The 16,611-nt window shown below is 43.8% G+C and overlaps 1 protein-coding gene across 3 annotated transcripts in view; it reads right to left on the bottom strand.

The window, feature by feature from the left end:
• The window catches only part of GALM (galactose mutarotase), a 155,597-nt gene that overhangs the window by 26,849 nt on the left and 112,137 nt on the right, over positions 1–16,611 (bottom strand). For all 3 annotated transcript variants that reach the window (XM_077486464.1, XM_077486465.1, XM_077486466.1), the window contains one exon: positions 14,882–14,963. In XM_077486464.1, coding sequence (XP_077342590.1) covers positions 14,882–14,963 — 82 coding nt within the window. The remainder of the gene's footprint in view (positions 1–14,881; positions 14,964–16,611) is intronic.

Below are 16,611 nucleotides of genomic sequence, written 5' to 3'. Positions count from 1 at the left end.
AATCCAATAAACTCAATTTTAGTATTAGAATTTTAAATTCTGCTGCTTCTCCTGAGTACGGGGATACCACATATGTGGGACTTTTTGGGAGCCTAGCCACGTACGGGGCCCCGAAAACCAAGAACCGCCTTCAGGTTTTCTAAGGGCGTAAATATTTGACTTCACTCCTCACTACCTATTACAGTTTTGAAGGCCATAAAATGCCAAGATGGCACAAAACCCCCACAAATGACCCCATTTTAGAAAGTAGACACCCCAAGCTATTTGCTGAGAGGCATGTTGAGTCCATGGAATATTTTATATTTTGCCACAAGTTGCGGGAAATTTACAAACTTTTTTTATTTTTTTCACAAAGTTGTCACTAAATGATATATTGCTCACGCATGCCATGGGCATATGTGAAATGACACCCCAAAATAAATTCTGCTGCTTCTCCTGAGTACGGGGATACCACATATGTGGGACTTTTTGGGAGCCTAGCCACGTACGGGGCCCCGAAAACCAAGCACCGCCTTCAGGCTTTCTAAGGGCGTTACAGTTTTGAAGGCCATAAAATGCCAAGATGGCACAAACCCCCCCCAAATGACCCCATTTTGGAAAGTAGACACCCCTAAATTTAGGGGTACACTAGTGAGACTAGGTAATAAATGGCGGGTGCCCTGAAACTATAAAAAAAATAACTAACCAACCAGCGTCACCTGTAACAGTTATATGGTGATCACTGGTGAAAGGGTTAACTAGGGGGCAATCAGGGGGCTTTATGCGGTAGTATATGGGGGTCCCTGGCGCTATAAAAAGCTGCGGCGAACCTAAATACCTACCTGCCTAACTAGCGTCACCTGTGACACTAATACAGTGATCAGAAAAATGATCGCTTATTAGGCTGGGTTCACACTGGAGCGATGTGGGAACGCCACGAATGCGCGGCGGGTTCCCGCATCGCATGCCTCCCGGCGGCAGTTCACACCGCCCTATGCGAACTGCTGGGAGTGTCAGTGAAATGTTAATGACACCCCCAGATCAGTTCGCATATCGCAGTGCGATCTGCAAACTCGGATCGCATGGTGTGAACACCCATGCGATCCGATTCTGCTGCGGACCAAAAAAAGGGTCCCGTGTGAGTTTGCGGCGGGTGCGACACGAATTCAGCCATACTATCTGTATGGCTGAACTCGAATCGCACAGAGATCGGATGTGATTTGCACTGCAGTGCGGTGCGAATCACATCCGTTCTCATAAACCGCTGCAATGTGAACCCAGCCTTAGTGACACTGGCGACGGGGGGTGATCACGGGGTTAAACCTTTATTGGGGGGGTTAGGGGGGTACCTTAGAACTAAAGGGAGCTAACCCTAACTGCCCTAACAGTTATTACAGTCACAAATGACACCCGCCGGGTGATCAGGGGGTTAAACCTTTATTAGGTAATAAATGGCGGGTGCCCTGAAACTATAAAAAAATAACTAACCAACCAGCGTCACCTGTAACAGTTATATGGTGATCACTGGTGAAAGGGTTAACTAGAGGGAAATCAGGGGGCTTTATGCGGTAGTATATGGGGGTCGCTGGCGCTATAAAAAGCTGCGGTGAACCTAAATACCTACCTGCCTAACTAGCGTCACCTGTGACACTAATACAGCGATCAGAAAAATGATCGCTTATTAGGCTGGGTTCACACTGGAGCGATGCGGGAACGCCACGAATCCGCGGCGGGTTCCCGCATCGCATGCCTCCCGGCGGCAGTTCACACTGCCCTATGCGAACTGCTGGGAGTGTCAGTGAAATGTTAATGACACCCCCAGATCAGTTCGCATATCGCAGTGCGATCTGCAAACTCGGATCGCATGGTGTGAACACCAATGCGATCCGATTCTGCTGCGGGCCAAAAAAAGGGTCCCGTGCGAATTTGCGGCGGGTGCGGCGGGTGCGACACGAATTCAGCCATACTATCTGTATGGCTGAACTCGAATCGCACAGAGATCGGATGTGATTTGCACTGCAGTGCGGTGCGAATCACATTCGTTCTCATAAACCGCTGCAATGTGAACCCAGCCTTAGTGACACTGGCGAGGGGGGGTGATCACGGGGTTAAACCTTTATTGGGGGGGTTAGGGGGGCACATTAGAACTAAAGGGGGCTAACCCTAACTGCCCTAACAGTTATTACAGTCACAAATGACACCAATGCAAAAAAAATAAATAAAAAAAAAAGCAATTGGTGTCACTGTGACTGGGGGGGCAGGGGTAATTGGGGGGTGATCGGGGGGTAAAGGGGGGGGTGTGAGTGTGCCTGGCATGTTCTACTGTGTAGTGTAGTGCTTGTGCAACTCACCGATGCTCTCTCCTCGGTGCCGGAACGAAAAATAAAGACACAGAGGAGAGAATACATCACTTCCTCTCCTGTGTTTACATTACAGGAGAGGAAGTGATGTCACGGGACATTTTCATTCGTCGGGAGCGATCGCGAGGGGGTGGCCATGAATGAATGGCCGTCCCCTCGTCCGGGATCGCTCCCGAATGAATACCAACCGCCGCAGGCACCGGGCGGGGGCCCGATCGGGCCCCCGACCCGCGGGCAGGCAAGGACGTACATGTAAGCCCTTATGCCTGCCCGTGCCATTCTGTCGACGTACATCGTCGTGCGCCGGTCGGCAAGTGGTTAAACATGATTTTTTATTTTTTTTTGTTTGTTTAAAAAAATAAAACTCCCAGCTGTAATTAAATACCACCAAAAGAAAGCTCTATTTGTGGGAAAAAAATTATAAAAATTTCATTTGGGTACAGTGTTATATGGCCACGCAATAGTCATTCAAAGTGCATCAGCGCTGAAAGCTGAAAATTGGTCTGGGCAGGAGGGGGGTTTAAGTGGCCAGTAAGCAAGTGGTTAACAAGACACGTGGTGACTCATTAAAATTAGAAGAAAAGAGGTTTAACTGTAAACTATGTAGAGGGTTCATTACTGTGAGAGCAGCAAGGATGTGGAATTCCCTTCCATAGGCGGTGGTCTCAGTGGGGAGCATCGATAAATTCAAGAAACTATTAGATAAGCACCTGAATGACCACAACATACAGGTATATACAATGTAATACTGACAAATAATTATATACATAGGTTGGACTTGATGGACTTGCGTCTTTTTTTCGACCTCGCCTACTATGTAACTATGTAACACTGAAGAAATGTACAGCTTGTATAAGGCCCCATGCACACGAGACGCTGTTAAACGCACATTCAGAGGCAGTTGGACACTTTTTTCAACTGCCCCTGAACTCATTCAATGTTATCCTTTGTGTCCATGTACAGTCTTGTTTTTTGGCGTTTTTAGACAGTTGTGTTTAACCTCGTTTTTCCAGAAGCAAAAATATGGGTTCAGACGCAAAAGCGTTCCACGTTTCAGATGCTAAACGCTGCTAAATGCGGCAAAACGCCTGTACCGCATTTAAAGGTGCCCTATTTTTTTACATTAAAAATCACAAAAATTATGGCAAATGATGAAAAAACATAAAAAAAATATTTTAAACAATTGTAATTGCTTGCAATGATTCATAAACCATTTATATACCCTAATGAGCCCTTGATCCAATCCAATACACTACTAGCATTGCTGTTATCCGAAGTATAATTGGAATTTGACCCATATATTGTTAGAGTTGAACAAGCAACTTGTGGCAGGTGACGTGGCCAGTGGACAATTCACAACTTGTGGCAGATGACGTGGCACGTGGACAAGCCACAACTTGTGGCAAGTGGCGTGGCAAGTGGACAATCCACAGCTTGTGGCAAGTGGACAATCCACAGCTTGTGGCAAGTGGACAATCCACAGCTTGTGGCAAGTGGACAATCCACAGCTTGTGGCAAGTGGACAATCCACAGCTTGTGGCAAGTGGACAAGCCACAGTTTGTGGCAAGTGGACAATCCACAGCTTGTGGCAAGTGGACAATCCACAACTTGTGACAGGTGATGGGCGGCACAGTGGTGTAGTGGTTAGCACTCTCGGCTAGCAGTAAAAAGGGTCACTGGTTTGAATCCTACCCACGACACTACTTGCCTGGAGTTTGCATGTTCTTCCTGTGCTTGCGTGGGTTTCCTCTGGGTACTCTGTTTTTCTCCCACACTCCAAAGACATGCAGGTAGGTTAATTGGCTTCTGTCTGAGCCCACAATCCAAGGCCCTAGTATATGGGGAACTTGGATTGTGGGCTCCTTGAGGGTAGGGACCAATGTGAGTGTGCAATGAACAGGGATAGGGACAATTGTAGACAATCACTCAGGTTGAACTGGATGGACTGGTGTCTTTATTCAACCTTACTAACTATGTAACTATGTGGCAAGTGACATGCTAAATACCTGTACACTGCTGCTCTCACAGCTGCTGCTACTCACTCTGGTCTCACAAAATGGCTGAAATAGTTAAATAATACTGTTTTTTGAGCAGCTAAACGCTGCATTCAAACGTGGCAAAACAGGTTTGTAAACACCGGTTTCAGCTTTTAAAAACATGCGTTCAGCAGAGTTTGCACCGGCGCCTCGTGGGCCTAACAGTGTAAATTTGCTGCCCCTTCAAATGAACTCAGCACACAGCCATTAACAGCCATTCATTGTCTAAAACACTGGCAACAAACGCAAGTACACCCCTAAGTGAAAATGTCAAAATTGGGCCAAAGTGTCAGGAACAGTGTTATTGCTTGGATCGCCTGCTGGTGAGCAACTGCTGGAATGTATCAGTATAGGCCATGTTTTTGTTGATCAGGGCAGTTTTCTGTTTGAGGACGTGCAGCCATTGATTCGGATCGGTACAGAGTTGGCCCTGTCTGATGCCTCTAGTGGAGGTGATGACTATACACCTTTTAGTGCAGCTCAGGTAGAGTCTTTGGTGTGGCTGTTGGAAGATGACTCTGCCTTTTTCTTTGAGCAATACTCAGCTTGTCCTCAACAGGTGCTTGCAGCATGTATTGATTCAGTGCAGTCTCTGGTCAGACAAACAGTGTGCAAACCTGATTTTGTGCAACCATTATTACAGGCCTGGTCAAGCTTGTTGTACTCAGCTTCTGTCAGCTCCCAACCATTCATTTCTGTGTCTAGATACCAGCCTGCTAGGATATCTTCCTCTCTATTACCCCCCAACAACCACAATTTCCGACCAATATACCCTGCTACCAATGAAGTACCAGTACCCTGTTTCCTCCTGCTGTACCTACTCAGCCTTTAACCCCTCTGCTACTTCTCGGTTGCCTCCATCAGTTCCACTAAATCTCCCCTCAAAATCTGCTCCCTCTGTTTTACCATCCTTCCGCTCTTCGCTCTTACCAGCTGCATCCACTACCTACAGCCCTGTACCCACATACAAATCTTCAGTTGCTAAAACCAAAAAGAAACGGACGTTTTTTCCAACCCATAACATTCTGTCATCACCCACTCCTGCCTCCACGCCTGATGTTCCAATGCCTGCTGTTCAGCCTGTTGTGCCAGTGTCTCTGCTTGTTGTCCAGTCTGATGTCCCAGCCTTCCAGTCTGATGTCCCGGCCTTCCAGTCCGATGCCTTCCAGTCTGATGTCCCGGCCTTCCAGTCCGATGTCTTCCAGTCTGATGTCCTGGCCTTCCAGTCCGATGCCTTCCAGTCTGATGTCCTGGCCTTCCAGTTCGATGCCTTCCAGTCTGATGTCCCGGCCTTCCAGTCCGATGCCTTTCAGTCTGATGTCCCGGCCTTCCAGTCCGATGCCTTCCAGTCTAATGTCCCGGCCTTCCAGTCAGATGCCTTCCAGTCTGATGTCCCGGCCTTCCAGTCTGATGCCTTCCAGTCTGATGTCCCGGCCTTCCAGTCTGATGTCCCGGCCTTCCAGTCAGATGCCTTCCAGTCTGATGTCCTGACCTTCCAGTCTGATGCCTTCCAGTCCGATGTCCTGGCCTTCCTGTCCGATGCCTTCCAGTCTGATGTCCCGGCCTTCCAGTCCAATGTGCCGGCTTCCCAGCCAGAGGTGTTCCTGCCTCCCGGATGGAGAGCGCAAAGAAGTCCGCAGTCACATGGGAGACTTTCCGGGACTTTTCCACATTTACATGCACTGCCAGGTCAAGGGCAGAATGGAGTGTCTGGAGGCCACTCCTTGGGGGGGGGGGGGGAGGGAACTGTCAGGAACAGTGTTATTGCTTGGATTGCCTGCTGGTGTCACGGTTTCTTTTCGGGATCTGGTGGCCACCAGCGGGTGTCTCCCAGCAAATGGGCATTCTAGTGATCAAGCTCCACCTGATGTGGAATTGCTAGAAGTATATAAGCCTGCCCTTCACTGAGGCTCAGTGCTTCAGAATTCCTTCCTGCAAGCCTTGTCCCTGCCTGATCTGATCTGTTGCCAGAAACCTGTTCCTGATCTGCTTCCTGCCCTGTCCTGGACTCTGTTTGTCCCCTGATTCCTGCCTTGGCTCCCCTTGCTTCTGCTTCATCCACCTGGCCTCCTGTTCCCCTTGTCTCTCATCCCTGCCTTGTTGTTATATACGTGTTCCCTTTCCGTGTGTATATAATTAGGTTAGGGTTTTGGGGTTGCTGTGTATTATTTGCATTCTTGCTTGTTCATGGTTTGCTGTGTTTGGTTTGCATGTGTGTCTTTATCCTTAATAAATATATATATATTTTCACTTACCTTTGAGCCTGATTCCTTTAGTGCAGCCCAATGATCGGTTTACTCTGTGCTGGATGCCTGTGTTAGGTATCCGCCCCATGACACAAAGTGGCAATATTTTGTTTGGCCACGATTATTTTCCAGCACTGCCTTAACCCTCTTGGGCATAGAGTTCCCCAGAGTGTCACAGATTGCCACTGGAGTCCTCTTCCACTCCTGAATGATGACAAAGAGCTGGTGGATGTTGGAGACCTTGCGCTCCTTTATCTTTCGTTTGAAGATGCCCCACAGAAGCTCAATAGGGTTTGGTCTTGAGACATGCTTGGCCAGTCCATTACCTTTAACCCTTAGCTTCTTTAGCAAGGCAGTGGTCGTCTTGGAGGTGTGTTTGGGGTCGTTATGTTGGAACACTGCCCTGCGGCCCAGTCTCCGAAGGGAGGGGGGTTATTCTCTGCTTCAGTATTTCACAGTACATGTTGGTATTCATGGTTCCCATGCAGATCAATTTGATGCAGTGTACAGTGTATGGTCTGAGCGTATGGTATGGTCTATTTACTATAGGAAACCTCTGGATAGGACGCTGAGCACGTGCATTCAACTGCTTTGGTCAACCATGGCAAGGCCTGTTCTGAGTGGAACCTGTCCTGTTAAAACACTGTATGGCCTTGGCCACCGTGCTGCAGCTAAGTTGGAGGGTCTTGGCAATCTTCTTATAGCCTAGGCCATCTTTATGTAGAGTTACAATTCTTTTTTTTTAGATCCTCAGAGAGTTCTTCGCCATGGAGGTGCCATGTTGAACTTCCAGTGACCAGTATGAGAGACTGAGAGCGATAACGCCAAATTTAACACACCTGCTCCCCATTCACACCTGAGACCTTGTAACATTAATGAGACATATGACACCGGGGAGGGAAAATGGCTAATTGGGCTCAATTTGGAAATTTTCACTTAGGGGTGTACTCACTTTTGTTGCCAGCAGTTCAGTTAATGGATGTGTGTTGAGTTATTTTGAGGGGACAGCAAATTTACGCTGTTATACATGCTGTACACTCACTACTTTCCATTTTAGCAAAGTGTAATTTCTTAAGTGTTGTCACATAAAAAGATATAAAATATTGACAAAAATGTGAGGGGCGTACTCATTTTTATACTGTGCGATACTGTAGATGCACAAGCTAATATACTATATATACACACATGTGAGTACAATATTAGTTAAGCTAAAAGATATGCTCTAAATAAGGTCACAAACCAAAGGGAAGCTGATTAAATCATGTGACCTAAATTTAAGTTATGAGTTGAGAACACATGAAAGCATTAACACAAGATTTAAAAAAAACTGATGGTTTCATCTGCACACACCTGAATAAAGCAGTTTGTTGAACGGAAGGAAAACACACCTGTTTTTTTAGTACCAACTAACTGCAAAACTTCTACTGCTGTTATTGCAGTATCATAATGCATTAATAGGTCATAATTATATTTGTCTATTGTATATAACATTACCGAATGTGTAGATTTGTAGTTCTATGATGATTATGGTCAGATTAACAAGTTTACCCATTGAATTTTTTAACTTCTTCATTATAAATCTCTTGACAGCTAAAGATAAGTGTCAAATTCTTGAAAGTCTTGTGTTATTACCATGCATGAACCTCAGTTCAGTTTATGCTGCAGATTGGTGGATTTGCTTGATGTGTTGATGTAATTGTTCACTAAACTACACCAATCTACAGAGCTTGAATAGTTTAAACAGGTATAAAGACGTAGGGTCCCAAACTTGCAGATGCCACAATAATAAAAATTGCTACCGAGACAAGTAGCAAATCTTGTATTGCATTGCAGCTTCATTATTTGTCTCCATAGATTAACATAAGGTCATTTTGAAATAGAAAAAAAAATGCTATATGCTGCAATTCTCTCTTAAAGTGACCATAAAGCATTTGACTGTTTCTGTAAAACAAATCGGCATAAATTTATCAATGTGTGTTATTTTTTTTAAATTGTGTATATATGTACATTGGACAGATTTATTTGCTTATTATATATTCTGGATATGCTTCCCGTTTTGCAGCATCACACATTGGTTTTGTTTTCTGCTCCTTTTTACACTTCAAGTCTATTTATTAGGTTCAAGACTCAAAATTTATATTTGATTAAAAAAAAATATTTTAAGTCAATAAATATGACACATTAAATATAAATATTTCATACAGTACAAAAAAATAGGATTTTTAAAACAGCTTACTTGTAAAATCCTTTTCTTTGATGTACATCGGGGGACACAAAACCATAGTAATAACTATGTGGGTTAAGAGGTGCTGGACACTGGCACGCCCCTTAAGGCGTGAACTTCCCCCATAAAACCCCTCCCATTAGTGGGAGTCCTCAGTTTTGTAGCCAAGCAATCAAAGTGTATAAGAAGGGAGGGACCTCTGCGTCCCCTGATGTACATCAAAGGGTAAGCGGTTTTAAAAATCCTATTTTCTTTTCTAACTCAGGGGACACAGAACCATAGTAATAACTATGTGGGATGTCCCATAGCAATGGCAACTGAAGGGGGGGAGACAGAATCAAGGAAACAGGAGGCCAGAGGACTCATACTGCAGCCTGCAGTGTATGCTGTGCCCAAAGACAATCTCCTCATGACCTTTAATATCAATTTGAAAAAAATAAAAAATAAAAATCGGATAAATGTCTGAACCAGACCAATGTTGCATTCTTACAGATCTGAGCCATAGAGCCCTGATGATGCACCACCCAAGAGGCACTAATTGCCCTGGATGTGTGTGCTCTTAATATGAGAAGGAAGAATTTTCTTCTTTAAGCTGAAGCTTGATCAACTACCTGACAAATCCATTTGGAAAATAGTGGATCCTGACACTGCCCGTCCATATCTTGGACCCTCTGGCAGTACAAACAAAACCTGTTTGAACCTGAGTGGTTGCCCTTAAATAGATTCTGATCTCTCTTACTACATCAAGAGCCTGTAGTGCTTTCTCTTCCCCAGATTAAGGCTTCTGGGGAGAAAGAAGGAAGAATAATATCTTGGTTTAAATGAAAACCTGTTACCACATCAAATCACCTTGTCCTTATAAATGATGAAATATGGCTCTTACAAGACAGAGCCGTTAGTTCCAATACTCTACTAGCAGAAGAAATGGCAAGCAAAAAGATTATCTTTCTTGTCAAAGAACCAAGACAATTTCTTTTATGGTTCAAACGGCTGATTTAACAAAGCCGACAAGACCAATCTTAAATCCTAAGGATTTAGAGGTGCCTTGATAGGGGGAATAAACTGTGTTACCCCCTGAATAAGCTATGCACCAAGAGTGGGAAGCAAGAGGCTGTAGGAAAAGACATCGACGTCAGCCTGGATCTGGCTCTTGATAAAAGTCAAGGTTAGCTTCATATCAGGAATCCTGTCTATTGACATACCTCCTGGGGTGCCAACCCCTGGATCCATACCAAGAAACCTATGCCTTCCAGATTCTATAGTAAGTGATTCTGGAAGCCGGCTTCCTGGCATTAGTCAAAGTAGACACTACTGAAGGAGATCACCCATGATCTTTTATAGAGTGGGAGTCAAACCTGTTAAACTCCTTGTCCGTAAAGTAGGATGAAATACCGGACCCTATGCAAGAAGGTCTGGCTATAATGGCAGAGTCCAAAGGACTTCAACTGCCCTCCTTATGATCTCAATAAATTCAGATCTTCTGGGACCCGGCTGGGGCCACCAGAATCACCCTCTTCTGTTCCTGCTTAATCCTGCGGAGAAGGAGCAGAAGTAGCAGAGCTGGAGGAAATGCATAGATCAGTGAGAACTGATCCCCTGGGAAGACTAATGCGTCTGTTCCCCCTGCTAGTGGACCCCTTGTTTGACATAAAGTTGTCAACCTTACTAATGAATGTGGACGGGAATAGGTCCATGTCCGGAGTACCCCATCTGACATATTGCTAGGAAGATGTCAGGGTGAAGAGATCATTCTCCCGGAAATAATTGTTAGCGTCTCAAGTAGTACTCCAGAAATATTAAAATTGCCCATAGGCAAGGAGTGTTGTGTTCTGCCAACGCTAGAACATTATTCACCTCCTTTTTTATTTATTTATTTTTTGATGTAAGCCACTGCCATGGCTCTGTCAGACTGAATCCTGTCAGGACAGTCCTGTAATCTGACCACCAAGATTCTATGGCCAGATGTACTGCCTGAAACTTACAACAAAGTTGATAGGCGAGGTCCTCTAACCTGGACCATCTCCCCTGGACAGAATCTTCTTCCAGGGCTGCTCCCCAGCCTAGAAGGCTGGCATCTGTTGTTAACACCTTGCAGGATAAAGATTTTCCCTCCTGCTGGATAACAACCACCAATTTAGGCTCTGACCTATGTCGGGAGCCAAGCGTATTGGAAACAAAAGCCTGAATCCTCTTTATTCCAGACCAACAGGATGGTGTCTTGAAGCAGTCTTTGAATAAAACTGCGCGTAAGGGACGGCCTTGAAGGAGGCCACCATTTCCCCTAAAAATCTCCTGCAGCCAAAATGCAGGAATTTTCCTTTCCTGACAAGTTGAATTAGTCCTACAATGGAACTGATTCACGTTTGGGGTAAGAATACCTTCTTCTGTATGGTATCTATAACCAGCCCCCAACCTCCTTGATGGTTTTAAGGAGACTCTTCCTAGGTTGAGAATCCAAGCTAGAGATTTCAGCTATCTGCAGCTGAGATCAGACTCTGGTTTTAGACCTGAGACTGAATGATCTATTCAAAGTAGATATTCTAATAGGCTAGGACTGCTATGCCTTGAGCCTTTAACCTGGCTAAAGGAGGTGCCAGAATCTTTCAGAACACTCGTAGTGCTGTGGCTAAGCCGAATGGCAGTGTCACGATTGATAAAAATAATTTTATATTTTTATATATTTCAAAAGAGATTTCTGGTAAGCGGGAAATGTTGGCACATTTTGAGATATACAACTCCCCTCCTTGCAGGATGGACACAGCCGATCGCATTATAAAAGGATCAGATGCTTAAGTGCCGATTCAGATCTCCGAGATCTAGAGTGGGTCTTACCTCTCTGCTTGGCTATGGGACCTTAAAAGGTTTGAGCCAAAAACCCCCGTTCCACTAAGGGACTCTCTGATATCACCGACTGGGATAACAGATGATCCAGAGACCAGAAAGAGACACTACTCTTCTTTCTCCCTTTTTTTTTCTCTGGAACCTTAGGAGCATTCTTTAAGGAGACGGACACTCTTGCATAAGACTGCCGCATCAGCAGCCCCAAGAACCTCACATACAGCACCCAAACAGCACCCGAACCCTGGACCCTCAGATCGAAAGCCGACCATCTGGGCTCTTGAAACTCTAGATGTAACCTAGAGGAAAAAAAAAATCAAAAAAAAATCACAGAAATCACTCTGCTCTTAACATTGTTCCTGCCAGACTTTGAGAATCGCAGGACCTTTCCCCTCACTCAAACAAGTGGGGGTGCTCCTTCACGAGAAGGCCTTAGCATTTTGCTTCATGGGCTTTCTGCCTCCAAGATCCTGGTGCTGCCCCTGGGAACTTTCTCCTGAACCTGACGATTGAGACCGTTGAGACTGCCTAAAGGCAGATACCCCAGGCATAGGAGAGGCTGCATGATTAAAGGAGAACTGTTTGAACCTCCTTGTACTTGTAAAGAGAGCTTTACCCCTTTTGGATGTACTTATCCACTCTAAATAGTCATACCCCAGAAAGGGACACAGACTGGCTAAGGGTTTTCACCTGGTGCTTCGGCTGACCAATATCTCAGCCCAAGACCTCTGCAAAAATGCACTAGTCCAAGTATAAGCCATAGGGCTTAAATGATCGAGTCCTTCATAGCAGCTGTGAGACACAGTGCTTCAAATACACCAGCCCCTTGCCAGGCCTGCTGATCAGGCAGAACTTTCAGGTATCTCACACCTGTTCCTTAACCCCTTGGAGTCCACATTCCAATGCATTGGCGTGACTCAAAATGTGCTCCACCACAATAGTGGAGCAGACGTTAAGGGGTTAATGGACTCAGCTACTCCAATTGCAGCCAGAACTGCAAAAGACATCTTGTCTTTAAAAGGAAAATCTTAACTTGCCGGATCCTTTAACATCAGTGCATTATCCACTGGACATGTGAGACTCTGCTCACTGAGGTAATTGTAGCATTAATAGCTGGACATTTCTTTCATAAAAATGTTCCCATTCAGAATACATAGCTATGCATTTTTAGTACTTTTTGCTTCTTGCAGATTTGCACTACAGAACTTGTTCCATAGGACACCATGTTAAATGGACTCCCAGGTGGGGGAGGTTCAAATGAACCCTATTACATCAAGAGCCTGCGACGGGCAACAAAAGGGTTAAGTAAGGGAGTAGACTAACACCTGACTTGTGCGGCTACTCCCTCCCTGTTAGGATCCCCTGAAGAGGAAAAATAAGTATTTTCCAATATTTGGGAAGATCTACCCGATTCCCAGCCTCCTGTACCTCAACAAAAGGGCCCAGAGGACTAGATGGGAATCTGCTATGTTTAGTCCTACTATAGAGAGACATCATAGCAATAATCTTTTAAATGGTAGAAGAAAAACCTGTTTGTATGAAATACAGGGACAGAAGTGTTCTACCCTTGACGGCTTCATCTAACTGACCGTATTTTTCTTTTTACCTCCCGGGGATGAAGGCACTCTTTTGGAAGGGTTTTTAGTTTGTTGTATACCATTAACCCCTTAGAACCCTTAGAGGGGTTCCTGGTCCCTTTGTCACTCATAGCTTACAGTACAAAGCAGAGGCAGTACCAGAAAAAGAATGTTTCACTTGCTACGCTATAGTACAGTACAATAACTGCTATTAATACTAGCTATACAATACAATGTTGTTTTTTTGTTTTTTAAAAAGAGGCAACGGGCTGGCATCCAAAGGAACAAAAACCGCCACTCTGGGGACCCAGGAAGTGATCAGACCCCCCTTCATAACTGAGGGCCTGAGCTGGCTTGAAAGGAGAGGAGAGTGAAAGCTTCTGCTGTTTCCAGCATCAGAATGGTGAGTGCTCAATACAGCCTCCAGTGGTGACACATATACATGACAACACAATACATGGAAGGAGAGATTCCTTGCAGAAAATCTCCCCTACCTTTCCGCCACAGGGCTTTATCAGAGATAAAAAAAGCCCAATCTTCGCCCTTCACGGTAGGCTCCGAGACCTTGAAAGGAAACCTTCAGGAACAGGGGTACACTCTGGTAATCCCGCAATCCTGGACCTGTGAGAAGACCCTGCCAGTAAACTTTTATTGGCCTTACTACCAAAAAGTACTGGATCACAGGGCCCAGCTTAAAAGCATTCGCAAGCAAAACCTTGTGTCTTTGGATGACGAGGCCCGGGTACTGTTCATTTAGTCCATTACAGAGAGATCAGAATGGATCCGGTCAGGATGGCTGGCTCACATCAAAGGATTACTGCCTGTGGAGCTCAGTACACACATCCTTACTCGTGCCCCACACCTTAGACACTGGCGAAAAAACTGAGGACTCCCAGAAATGGGAGGGGTTATATGGGGGAAGTTCACGCCTTAAGGGGCGTGCCAGTGTCCAGCACCTGATATGCCGATATAACCCACATAGTTATTACTATGGTTCTGTGTCCCCTGATGTAAGAAAAGAAATACATTTTTAAACTTAAAAAGTAAAATAGAAAATGGACTGAAAACGACTGTAGTACCTGTATTTATGATAGATCCTTTTGTTTTTTTGTTTGCCTTGTTCTTGCAGCTTATGTAAAAAACAAATGTTAGTTTATATCTTTTATTCAGGTATCACATTGAGGCCTGCAGCTGCTTTGGTCAGCTTCATTTTTTATTTTATGCATGAGAACACCACACTTGAGATTCGCTGTTCATGTATACCAATACAGAACTTATTTTCCTTTTCCTTTCTCCTGGTAGTAAAAAGCAACCTTCTGTGCAAGAAAGCAACATTCATTTTGTAAATGTGGATTCAAGCAAGGAGGACAAGTATTGTTGAATTGCTTTTTATATAAGCTTTAGGGATAGGGCCTTTAAACTGCATCTTTGTTAGCAGGAAGACTAGGAAGAGGTATATTTTTTAACTAAATAATCATAACTAACTATAAAACAGCCTTTTGTACCAGATTTTGCCAGTTCACTAATATCTCCCAGCACAGCAAATAATGGGTATACACTACCTATCCTTGCCTACTTTCTTTCTCTACAGCATATTGACTAGAGTAAATAGAATATTACCTGTGGGTATCATTGTCTCATCTACAGGAAGGTAGTGCTCAGCATCAATAGAGATTTCATGGTCATATATATCTTTTGAACCCTTAAAAATGCAGAAGTTAAGGATTAAAAGGTAGCAGTGATGTTACAAACACAACATCAGATAAGTTATACTGCATGTTAATTATTTTCTCATGTTATTTCAGCTATCGACCTTTAAGAAAACCAAATTTTTTCATACAAAGAAATTATACAATACCCAACTAAAGAATATGATTGTACATGATGTACACATGTTTTAATATTGTCTTACACACAGTTAGCTTTAACAGTAAAATAACGTAATCTTATAATCTTAGTTCCAGTAAAGTTATAATAGTTTTGTATTGCAGGTGCAGTAGGAGATATAGCTTAGATTTAATATTGTCCTAATAATGTTTATGTAATTTGATTTAATGGAAATAACAGCTTTCCTAGCTGGATGATGTAAAGTTTATTTTGAGTAATAAAACAAATCAACCTCTTTAAAACCCTTACTGGGATAAAAAAAAAAAAAAAAATAGACAGGCATCCAAGCAACTGACAAGGTTGTTCTTGGATCAACTACACACATCCATCGCTTGTACCATATACCATGCAAGATAAAAATGGGACCAATAGTGCTCTCTGTATAAAAGTTTACTACTACTATAAAAGGTTACTGCTACTGAGGAAGCCTGATTCTAGGCGTAATGTGTATAGGGGTGGAGCTAAGTCAGGGAAATCACACCATGGCAATCTTTGCGTCAGGTGAGTCTATGGTGAGAGGTGGATGTTGCCATGTAAACTAATAAAAGCAATGAGTGTTTCATAGCGCTTTGTGTACCTTTTTTTTGTGAGTGTATTTGCATTTATTAGCTTCATTAAGCTTTTATACGGAGATCATTATTAGGCTCCTATTTATCTTGCATGGTATTAATGTATATATGCGGAAAAGCGTGGGATGTGTGAATCAGGAACGACTCCGAGCATAGCCCAGGAGAGGGCATAAAGTGCAATTGACCTTGAATAATCATTAAGGTCAAATATTAGAGGTGAGCATTCATTTTTCACATAAGGCGCAGCATGCGGAGCACAGATGGCATGTGATCAACAGGAAGATATTTGTTTTATACACTTTGGTGGCTGGAAGTACAATCTATGTTGATATTGATGACATTGCGCTACATCATTATGTAATATTGTTCTGGTATAGGGGTGGAGTGAATGGTGTTTAGCTGCAATATGATTATTTGTATTGGGGATATAAGGTTCATCTATTTATTTTAATAGTGTTTGACTGCGCTGATTGCTTTTGATTACACCACTGTAGTCGATGACTGCACCTGAAGGGGACAAACAGATATATCCATACAGGAGGAGATAAAAATTCCAGAGGAAATTGTGAAACTGGATAATGGGATCTGAACTTCCCCCCACCTCAGTAACTGCTGCAATATATTCATCAAGGGAATTGCCAAAGAGAAGTTTACCCTCAAAAGGGCATGAGCAAAAAGCATCTTTCCTTCACAAGTTCGGTTACCCAAACGTTAAGCCATAGGATTCTGCGCATATGCATTGAAAGTAAAGACAATATGGAGATCTTGCAGTTTACGTTCTGTATGGAATCTACACAGAATATTAGGGTTAGTGGCAAAAGTTGTAACTTTGAATTTTAATCTGGATTGTCTTTCTTTAGGAGAAAGTTTATCATGAATTCTTATAACGCAAGT

Source organism: Lithobates pipiens, unplaced genomic scaffold (assembly GCF_037356315.1).
Source record: "Lithobates pipiens isolate NorthernLeopardFrog02 unplaced genomic scaffold, aLitPip1_a1.2 Scaffold_18, whole genome shotgun sequence".
NCBI lineage: Eukaryota > Metazoa > Chordata > Amphibia > Anura > Ranidae > Lithobates > Lithobates pipiens.
This window is presented reverse-complemented; position numbering and strand designations above follow the sequence as displayed.